General features: G+C 43.8%; 1 protein-coding gene and 1 long non-coding RNA gene across 14 annotated transcripts; one reads left to right on the forward strand and one right to left on the reverse strand.

Annotated features, from left to right (window-relative positions):
• Nucleotides 1–1,650: 1,650 nt before the first annotated feature.
• LOC149989375 (uncharacterized) lies at nt 1,651–2,840 on the reverse strand. The gene is made up of 2 exons (XR_016502553.1): nt 2,700–2,840; nt 1,651–2,241 (listed from the first exon to the last, which is right to left on the reverse strand). It is a non-coding gene; the product is annotated as an uncharacterized LOC149989375 (long non-coding RNA).
• A 375-nt stretch (nt 2,841–3,215) lies between these two features.
• LOC112280900 (B3 domain-containing protein Os07g0563300) lies at nt 3,216–10,284 on the forward strand. Of its 13 annotated transcripts, none has more exons than XM_090249635.1 (17): nt 3,216–3,360; nt 3,463–3,778; nt 3,943–4,528; nt 4,842–4,880; nt 5,065–5,862; nt 5,969–6,163; nt 6,379–6,478; nt 6,653–6,749; nt 6,876–7,050; nt 7,396–7,469; nt 7,569–8,069; nt 8,228–8,277; nt 8,391–8,501; nt 8,689–8,762; nt 8,931–9,158; nt 9,294–9,367; nt 9,511–10,284. In XM_090249635.1, exons 5-17 carry the CDS (start codon nt 5,652–5,654, stop codon nt 9,568–9,570), a joined length of 1,950 nt encoding a protein of 649 aa, XP_090105761.1. In that variant the 5' UTR covers nt 3,216–3,360; nt 3,463–3,778; nt 3,943–4,528; nt 4,842–4,880; nt 5,065–5,651; the 3' UTR covers nt 9,571–10,284. The 13 variants fall into 13 exon arrangements, with proteins under 13 accessions (XP_090105761.1, XP_090105751.1, XP_090105753.1 ...); XM_090249625.1 differs by having other exon boundaries at nt 5,065–5,114; nt 5,409–5,862; nt 8,931–9,367; XM_090249627.1 differs by having other exon boundaries at nt 5,065–5,114; nt 5,567–5,862; nt 8,931–9,367.
• The last annotated feature ends 720 nt before the right edge of the window (nt 10,285–11,004 follow it).

Consider the following 11,004-nt stretch of genomic DNA (forward strand, 5'->3'; position numbering starts at 1 on the left):
ATATCACCATTCTCCTGATGACGACACAAAGAAATTTTATATCAGGGAGAGCAATTGGATATGTTTGACAAATTGATATTAAGTGCCGAAATTATGAAACCATGCAGCATGAGAAACCTCATGTGTTTCAGCTGAGGTTTTGATAACATGAAGTTTTAGTGTTAAGACAAGCGGGTGTCAAAAAAACAGAAGAATGAGCTTCGCGCTTTAATATGCTGGTGCGCATTGTCTAGGTTCCTCACCAGATGGATTAGCACTTCAGTTTTTCGTGTCCATTTCCACAATATTGGGGATCAGGAAGAAGTCTTTGGTGAATTAGCGCAAAACATTCACATCAAACTTCATGTTACCAAAACCACAGCTGAAACACATGGAATTCATATACTTCATCCTAATGGACTACTGTGCAAGTCTCTTATTCGTTTCTGGTTAGTGTGCAGATTTGAGGTTGTGATCCATAGAAGTAGCTCCTCTGTTGAGAGGCTTTCCGAACCAGATGGTTTGGAAGCTCGAGCTTCATTGCTCCTGGGAACTGTCAGGCTTGAGGTAGACACGGTAATATGGGGCAAGAATGTTAAGCCTAGCCACGTCAACACTTGCAAATGCCTCTTAATGATATTAAAAGGACATGATGTATCAGCACAAACCTCAAGGCTATCGTCATTTTCCGAATTGGTCAGCCTCACTATGAATGAGAAGCATCAAAAGAGTACATGCTTCATCCAACACTAGATACGAGCGGTTGCACCGCAAACCAAAACCGCTTTAATCAGTTTCCATTGACAATGGAGAATTCTCTTTTCATGAGAAATTGCCACATGAAAAGCGCAAGTAGCATGCAGATCGTACAACTTCGGGATTCTCATGCTGTCGGTCTTCGCTGTTTAAGTCCTTCCCTCATGAATTAATATCCCGACATTTACTCATATCACAAATACCAAGGCTTTCCCATGAGGATAAATTCAAGGTCATGCAAATTATTTCACCTGCACTATTTCAAAATTTGGAGTCTGACCAGCAACAACTTAAGGATTCGCACAATGACTTCAGAAAAACCAGTATCTCGACGAAATAGCAGATTTGGGTTTGGCATATCCATGTCTTTTGGACATGTCTCTGATGAAAATCTGCTTTAAGTCAAGTTCCTACCAGAGGTACTATTACAAAATCCACTGTGGAATGCTCCATGATCATAGGAGAGAATTTTAAGCGCCAAACTGGACAGATACCAACAGGAAAAAAGAAAAAAAATACAAAGTACAAAATACAAATATAATCGAAAGGATAGACTTCACCCAAACGATTGTGTGCTTGACATGGTGCCACTCCAACCTTTCGTCTGGGCTTCTTCACAATGATTTTCTACCCTTGATAAATGGTTTCTGCAGAGAGCATCCTCCACCTAATCCCAACCTTCTTCAAAATGATTTTCATATTCCTCGCATTTGCAACTTCGTCCTTCTCAACACGGTGAGAATAAATCTAGCCGATCTATAAGGAGAAAAATCAGTTTTCAAACGAGAACCGGTCACTTAGTAATCAAGGTATCCTCCCACTTCCAGACGACTCTACTCATTAAAACTCCATGCTTTGCAAGTGCAAATCTTGCCAACAGAATGCTAGGGTAGAATGGGAAGGAACAATGGCATATAATCTATGAAAGCATACGAAAACATTCGCTTCATTAATAAAGATTGGGTCGTACAACTTCAATGTCTTCTGAGATTTTTACCAGAAGATGCTCTTACCACATAATTACAGAAAAAGCAACATGAAGCTGGTCCAACTGTTTCTATCCCCTCTCGGCTCGGCAATGTCTAAAGCATAAAATGGGCTTTTGATTACATGGACCATAATTAGAGGTATGGATTCCTCCAGATTGAGCCCCCAAGAAATGTGCACAAAATCTAAGCCAAACTTCACAGGCAGCACCACTGCCCAGCTCATCATCAAGACACTCCGTCCTCCTAAAGACGCTTCTGCATTGTACACACGATCCACCCCGAGAAGCGTTGGATCAGCTTCATCTTCCCATTTCCGTAGCACTCTTTTCCTGCACCTTTTCCATTCTCAGAATCCGCCAACACTCCTACTCCTCGTGCTCCGCTTTCACATTGGCGGAAGCACCCTCCTCAACCGCTCGGTCATCCCTTTCATTCTTCCCTCTCTCCTTCCGGTAAACCAACCATTGCCGCATCCCACCGCTCTCCGCTACCTTGTCAGCTTCTTCCTTCCAAACATCTTCACCATTCAGTCACAACTCCCCCCTCCCCCCTCATCAGCCTTCTGACTACAACCACAGCTTAAAACCCACCTGCAGAAACCCAGAAACAAAGGCAAAATCTCGGACACAACTGACAGCTCATCTGACACACGAGAAGCAATCACAGACAGATATTCCAAAGTCCATTTTCCATACGCGCACCTGAAGCCCTGATCAGACACCTCAGACACTAGCATCAGGACCACAGATGCACAGAAAACCATGGAATCGATCCATAAAGTGGACGCTAGTGACTTACTACTCCCTCGCAGGCCTCTACGACATGGGCACTAACAGCAGTAGCTACACAAAGTACCTACTCCCACGCCACAAATTTACTGTGACGAGCCGACACACCAAGCTTCGGACGTAGCGGCTCCACAACAGGACAAGCAGGGGCCCAAGGGCTGGAAACATATGCAACATTCCATCTCACCTGCCAGTTTGGAAAAACCGAGATGGAGGGCGAGACTGAAGACAATACTACTACTACGGCTTTCTGAGCTTGAGCCTGCGTGGAACGCCCGTCACGTTTCACACAAGCGAAGGAAGGCAAAGCGAAGGCGAAGGCAAAGGCGGTCAAGCTTGCAAGGGGAGGGAGGGAGGGATGTGTGTGTGAGCAGGGCAGGTGAGGTGGGGGCAGTCCAATGGTTGGAGCTGCTGGCAGGGACGGGAGAAGTACAGGTTACGTGAGTAACGGAATTCTCCGTTGCAGCCTCAAGTCCTGCTCGGCTCATCATCACCATCCTTTGCGCTTCCCTTGCCCTGCGCTTGTGTGTCTTCTTGGAACACACGGATGTGTACTGCCGCCGCACTCATGGCTCGCATGCTTACGTAACAATATCATCGACAGCCCCCGCCTCCATTCTTCCCGCCTTGTGATGATGGAGTTGCTGTTGTTACTCACACACCCCCGCCCCCTCTTCCTTGCTCACTGTGCGCTTAGAGGAATGTAATACGTTACACCAGCGAGAGAGAGAGAGAGAGAGAGAGAGAGAGAGCATTGATTTCATGCTGTGTTTCATTGCTACGCAACATTCGGGAATGGAAGGAAGGCAGCGGATTTTGTCGAGTGTTTTTGTGCAACTCGCCACTCGGTATGTGTGCCGGTTACGGTTCTTCCTGGATTGATGCATGATCATTTGTCATGGCCATAGCCTGAAGAGTTTTTTTTTGTTTTCTTTTTCTTTATCTCTTAGGGGTCGGTGTCCGGTGCGATGACGGGCTCGAGGAGGTGGAAGAATTGGGATGACTGCGAAGGTCTCACTTCGCAGACTTGGGTTGGTGTAAGAGTTTCGTGGAGCAGTTTTGCGGGTTCCTCGCTGAGAGTTCGTGGGTTGCGCAAGAGTTCGTACTTCGTTGTGTTGTTTCCAATCTTTTTGGTCTCTTTGAAGACTCGCAGAGACTGCCTTGTTTAGCATGTGGATTATGGGGTCTGTGGTGGTTGGATACCACTGCAATTGTGGCTGTTGACCTCCGGTGCTTTTGAAAATAACGCACTCGGATCAGACCATCGTGAGTTACATTTGACCTCACTCGTTCAATGTGCTTCGATAGTACATGTCCTTCTACGCCTTCAATTTTTCGTTTTTCCTTTTTTTATGTCAAGAAATATTTTCAATGCTTGTGACCACTGCCGAAGTCGACCTTCTAGATTTATCTGAAGCTCACTTTTTCAGGAGGAACAACTGTATATTTACGCCAAGAAGTGTGCAACGGACACTAGGTTGTCGTTGTCTTCAAGAATCAGATGATCAGCAAGCATTATGCGTCTAATTTAGTCCCTTGTGCCTTTCCACCTTTGCACCTGATAATGCGGTGTTAGCAACCTCGCAATGTACCATCCATAGCCACTGGGCTTTGGAGAGTATCTTCTGGAGCTATCAAGGAACTCGCCTCTCTTCAGGATCACCACGCATTACAGAAACCACGATGAGCTGGATAAAAAAAGACATACCCTTTTTCGTATCTTTCAGCATTGATCTGCATTTGTGCGGTTAATGTATTTGAGGCTCGTTGGCATTCTTGATTCCTCTCCGCTTGATTAGTACCGGTAGTTTCATATGGTCAATATGCCCGGATAGCCACTTGTGCAGTTGCACATGTGTCATATGCAACAAATGAAGATCAAAACTCACTTGAGTTATGACTGCTTCGCGTGTAGGTCAAATGCCATCATCTATGGGATTCTCAATAAACCGCCATGACCTAGGCGATAACTCTTCAAGGAGGGTTGCCCTCTTGTTTACACCTATCACCTAAAAAGTACTCTTTGAATGTTCAGTTGTACCATCCGCTAATTGGAGTGTCCAAGTTGTAAATTTTCATGATTCTGTGTCTAGGCTCTTCTATGATCCTTCGGTAGTTGTAGACGTAGGCTTTTCATTTTGATGGCGGAGTTGTGTATCTGGAGTTGGTTAGAGTTCAGTTGAGCGTGATTGAACTATCAACCGAGGCCTTAATTTGCCAGGCTTCCCAGGCAGTATGCTGAAAAGTCCTCAAACTCTCATTAGCATAGTGCCCATTAATGCCTCTCATGAGAACTGAGCTTTTTTCCTGGTTATTTTGCATGTATCAGCATCTCTAGGAGCATATAAAATCTTAGAATTGCCTTCTGGTAAGATGGTAACCCTTGGAAAGTCGAATATCGAGTGGAATTTAGTTCATTTTAGTGCATTGATGAAGGCAATATCATACATGTCCAGCCTCATCTTGTCTTTGCTTTAGAGCTAGAATGTCATGTGACGAATCGGTGGGTACAATTTGAAACCTTGATCGTATTACTTGTCGGTGTTTTGCAGGAAGAACTCACGGAATCTCGCGGAGGCATTGCCATCTGACAGAGCCTCTTGTAATTTGCTCTACTCAGCCTGTGTTTCGTCAGATGGTCGTTGACGGTTTAGTTCCCTCGGAACAAAGTCAAATTGTCCACTTTTTCAATTTGTACATGTAGTGTCTAGGATAGTGAGCAACTTTAAAACGATCCCACATACAGTTAACTGTTTATGCGGCCTCTTCAGCTGCATGTGGAGTGTGTTGTTCGTTTAAAGTAGTTAGAGAAAGGGGTCGTTTGAAATTTGATACTCTCCTTGGGAGGATCACTATCTTTTGCCAATTATTTCATGTTGCTAACACATCGCTGTAGGGATATGTCGTCGACAGAGATACGAGAGAACGTTAGATACACTTCTGATTGCATAATGAAACCAATTACAAGTAGAAAGGAACCAAGTAAGCATTTCTGTGGGATAAGAGTAACAGCATCTCTCAGCTATCTCACCTAAAAATTCAAGGGAATTTCAGAGATGAGCGAGGATAACTCCGCTACACTGAGGAAGCTACAAGTTGTGTGATAGAAGCTTCAGCAAAGAATCAGAATTGAGAGCCAATGCTTGGCGGTGATTTCCCCACTTTGAGCCAATCTCAAGTCAGGCATGCGCAGTTTTCGAATCACATCGGAAGCACTTGCGGGGAGGAGTCCATGGAAAGGAGAGGAACTTTCCATTCATTTTTCGGAAAGTCAACTCCCACCCAAGAAGGCACCACAAAGAAAAGCTCCAGCGCTTTAGCATCAACATTGTCCACCTGCCAGATTCCAGGTATTGTGACGCGCAACTTGATTTGTATTCCCTGCAGTTAGCAAGGTACAGTTTCAGTATCCCACGTTTGCCAAACCCTCTGTAAATGTGGGATTTTATTTTGCAGTTCTAGGCCATCATGTATGCGACTTTAACTCAGTCTCAAAATCACCAGGTGGGACAAGCATATTAGTAGGATGCGTTTTGGGGAAGGCTATTGTCAAACCCAAACAGCAAATTCGAGGATCTGTCAAGCGCAATCCTGGCGAGGATAGGAAGGAGCTCTTGGCTACATCACCCCTTAATAATGGACCGACTTTGAGTGAGCAATCTTACGCTAACATTGTCGTTACTGTGACTGGAAACTTTTTCCCTCACAGAAATGACTGAATCTCCTGCATTATGCTTAGCAACTTCATTAATGTTCACTCCAGTTGGTCAGTTACTTGATGCTTATGTTCACCAATTTAGAGTCAAATCTGTTTGTGCTATGTCCACTGCTTGTATTACATTTCTGACGAAACGAAATTTTACCAGATGGTAAGGGAAGGACTGGCATCTTGACGTTTCCTCGATCAATTTCAGTAAACGGCCCCCGCATCGGCAACCTGAACTCGCCTCCCCCTTCACAGAAATTGTATCCTCTTACATCCTTGTTAAAGCGTAATTATCCATGAGGTTGTCGTTCAAAATATATTGCAGTAAATGCGAGCTACCGCAGGTGATCATGCAAAGTTCGAATGTTCCTCGAAGCCCTGGATGGACTAGACTTCTTGCTTCTATGGCCAGTTTCCCTTAACAGGTTTTTCAGCTTAGGGACAACCATGACCTTCCTATTTGATAAGGTGGCCAGCGTCACCGATTGCCGAAGCACTGGGCATTTTGTCCTTCCAAAGAGGAAAGTGGAGGTGGGTGCCTATGATCCCTATTAATTTGGTACCTGCGGATGCTTCAAGGTTCAATTTATTTCGCGCTTGGACATGATATATTACACTTGATGCATCTATAACTAAAACTACGGAGTGTTCAAATAGGAACACTTTCCGCCAATCAACAAGCCGGGAGGAATTTGGATGACACTTGTGGATGCCACGGGAAAGGAATGGTCCTTCGAGTTCTGCTTCTGGCATAGTAAGGAGAGTCGAATTTACTACTTCAAGAAATTTTATCCATATGTCCAATCAACAGACCTACGTGGTGGTGATACAGGTGTAATATTTTCTCGTTCACTACAACAGTACACTACATGTCTTTAACTTGTTTAAACCCAGGTCCTTAGAATAGCTGCGTAATCGCAAGAATTCATTTCCATATTCACGAGCCCATGGTAAAATTTTAGGAGGCATCGTTTCAAATGTGGGTTGTCTTACAAGATGCAGTTCTGGACAAGAAACTGGCAGTCTAATAGCACTTCAAACTGGTAGCCGCTCAATTGTGTCTTGATATTTTGTGTGCATTTCAATGCTGATGTCGCCGAATTGGTGTTTCCTTTTGAGCTATTGACTAAGAGCCTTTCGATTGACGCTAACCTGCATGTGCTTCTTATTGAATTAGTTTTCTTCAGCAGATTGGAGCCTCAAGGAACATTGTTTATTGGCTATCGCAAGCAGAAACCTCCACCGCCGAAGGTTTGTCATATGCTCTCCCGATGGATTACTTTACGTGGATCTTAGTTGCAGCAGCAGTTGTTCAGTAAGACTGCCTGACCGAATCGCTTTCTTTTTCAGCAAATGAAAGCGTTGAATTGTGGTGCTTCAAAGGACCAGTTTAAAGAAAGGGAACATTCAAATGGAGGACTTACGTATCTTGCAAATGACTGGAGCCCATCTCTTGAGGAAGTCGCAACTCGACAAAAAAAACCTACAAAATTATCGGCTGATGATGCAAATGTTGATTACGCCCTAGACAGAGGTATAATCCAGCGTAAGAAGAAGAGAAAGAAGGAGTTTCCCCCACTCTCGCTTGCCCAACGGACTAAGGTCATAGATCACTTGGCAGTAGGTGAAGCTCTGATAGACAAGAAATCAACCAGCGGACGGTCTAGTACTCCAGATACCTTCCAGCATGATGACAGGATAGCAGGGGTGCTTGGCTCAAAGGGTAAAAGGCTGCGAGTAAATGCGGATGAGTACGCTGAATGGAAAGAAATGCAGGATCTGCTTCGACCAGCACCTGGTGCTCTCCCTACAGTTCTCACTATTGAAGGTCACGATTTTGAAGAATACGAGGTGCTTGCTCGAGAATCCAATTGAAATCAAATAATTGTTTCTTGTATATTTTGTAACTGTTATCGTTTTTCAACCCTTGCAGCAAAATGTTGTTTTGAGGCAAAATGATTTCGTGAATACTTGTCCCAGCACAATTTTAACACACGGTTGGCTTCCAGGCGCCTCCTGTTCTTATCACGAGAACTTACCACAGCCCTGAAGCACATGGGTGAGATTTATATATAATTGATTGAATTGAGTCGATTTTTTGGGGTGTAAAATACAAACCTGTTATCCTGGAGGTTTTCAATTCATAGCTAACGTGAAACTGTTAGAGTGTAGGGAAAATCAATGGGTGAAGTGCAACGACTGTGGGAGCTGGAGAAGGCTGTCCGCTGATGCTTTTGTTCCTGCAGGATGGATTTGTTCTGACAGCGATCTAGATCAAGGAAGGTTGCTTCTCGCTCTGCTTTCCCTTCTCCACTGTTATTTCGCCATGTTTGGAATACGGTGTTGCTTTCGCTCGTATGTACCTAGTCAGAAATTCAATTCGCATCTGACAATTCATACTCTTTGAGTAAAATTTTGCGTTAATGATTTGAAATGGTTACTTATTTGGTTCTTTTACGGGCTCGGACAGGGCATATTGCAACGCACCACAAGAACTTAGTGACCACGAAATTCATCAACTCCTAGGATTGGGCTTAGACGCAGGCAAGTACCAATGTCATTTAAATTGTGTAGTATTCCATATAAGCTCAAAACAACCTGACTTTTTGGTGATAGTGTACAATGAACAAGGTTAGGGAGTCAATTTTTGTATATACGGCGGTGGAGTACTATGGATCGTACCCAACAATCTCTATGCTGTGAAATGGGCAGAGGGCCGGACAGAGACCCAAGAGGACCTGAATGAAGATGGAGATTGGACAACCCCTGAGCATCTTTATTCAGCCCAAGCAGACGTATGCGCTTATAAACAGCCGACGCTATGGAGCGCAGCGATGGCTTTGGTTGACGGGTCTTTGCATAGGGGTACTGAATCATACTCGGAGCTCAAGAGCTGCGAATCCGACACCTCAGTTCCAGAATTCACAGACCATGGTCCAGGTATGGCCTTGCAGTCACCCCGGTTGAAACAATTTTGCGACCTTATAGAAGACTCATCTTCAAGGAGGTCAACTTTTCTAGAAACTAGAGGTAGGAAAGTTTATGAGAATCCAACAGACAGTGATGAGTTCGTAGACCCAGCGGGAGCTGCGAAAGGATACGAGATACCCAGAGCAGACTGCTATGACTTCTTAGGCCCAGTTGGCAAGGTTCGTCATTAAACCCTTCCAATCGTCCCCTTTAAAATCATTTTCACCTAAACAGAAATTAAATCAAATTAAGTTAAAAGGATTCATTAGTTTCTTGCAAAATTCGTGTGACGTTTAGATGTCTGATCAACTCCATGAAACAGGTACTAACGCCACGTAGCGAAATACAACCAGTGACACAGCATCCTCTCACTACCATGTGATCAAAATACATAAGCAATGTCGGAGGGTACGGAGCTAAGTGTAAGATCCTAGCCAACCGTCGAGTATTACATTGATCTTCACTGAAGCCTACATCTTGCTGACTTGGGACAAACAGGCCCAAACCTCCGGCTCCTCTGCTATGAACGTGGATTTCATTACTCAACCATGAGAAGAGTGACCTATCCACTAGATGTAAATCTCTCCAAGCCCATCAACTCCAGTTTTGGGATAATCAACAAAATCTGTCAAGGATGAATGATCTTCCTGTACATGAAACACGTCAAAGTGAGAGCCTGGAGTCATAACTCCATCGGCAGTTACAAGTTTTCCAGAGGTCTAGTTCCCTCTACCAAGTACCCCTCAGGTCAATTGTAGAAGCAGGTCATGCACCAGTTAAGAGTGCTCTGCACTCCAGTAACAATCAGTGTATAGTCCATTTGCCTAGTTATCGAGGGTATCATAATGCATGCATGGCTGGTTCCGCTGTGTCACCGACAGGATGCATCCATTCAACTTTCAGGGCAGAAAACACCACAAGTGTTCATAATTTTAGCTAGTTTTTCAGGATTGCTACAGACTGAAATTTTGTGGACATGTGCCAATTTTTAAAGTCAGGCGCAAGGCACCACATAGCTCACGCTCACACAGAGATCTATTCCCTCTCGTAGCTCTGTTAATCCATTTTCTTCAATGAGCAGTTGATCTTCTGGAAATGTCTTGGAATTAAAATGCTCTATTCAAACTCCACTGAAAGGGAAGGTTTTATGAAGTACTTGCTTGGCTTCTCATGGATTTTGTACCATTCATTTAGTATTGTTTTCTCTTCAAATTCCGAAGTTTGGCTCAAGAAGCAAGGCATGGATTACAAAATTAGAAGTGTAGGAACATGGACCCAAGTACTCATTTTTCTAATTGCTTGCACATCAATCTATTGCCTAAGAAAGAAGCTCCACCCATCCCCATCCAATTTTGCATTCAGGTGCACAAGGGTCTAGCCTTGTGGAGGCTTGTCAATAGTTGAAAATGCCTAGCCTTGTGGAGGCTTGTCAATAGTTGAAAATGCCTAGCCTTGTGGAGGCTTGTCAATAGTTGAAAATGCCCACATATTGTGGACGTTTTTATTAAATTGATTAACATGAAAGAAAAGAAAGGTGGGACCTCAAAAATAAAGGAGCCACTTCCTCATGAAAAACAACGTTGTGTAGGCCATAATCACTTGTAGAACTACAATTCTAACAATGACATTCTCCGACAATGTCGTATCTAGCATCCATAGTCTCTTAGGAACTAATCTCATAGGAGGACTCCTACATTGAGTGAAAAATCAACAATTACTACAAGCAATTAATTAGAAATAGGGATATAGGAGTAGTAAAAAAACTAAAAATATAATTATTTTAGAGATGTTTATATTACAATCCTATAAAGAACTC

This window comes from Physcomitrium patens, chromosome 4 (assembly GCF_059467195.1).
Source record: "Physcomitrium patens ecotype Gransden chromosome 4, ASM5946719v1, whole genome shotgun sequence".
NCBI lineage: Eukaryota > Viridiplantae > Streptophyta > Bryopsida > Funariales > Funariaceae > Physcomitrium > Physcomitrium patens.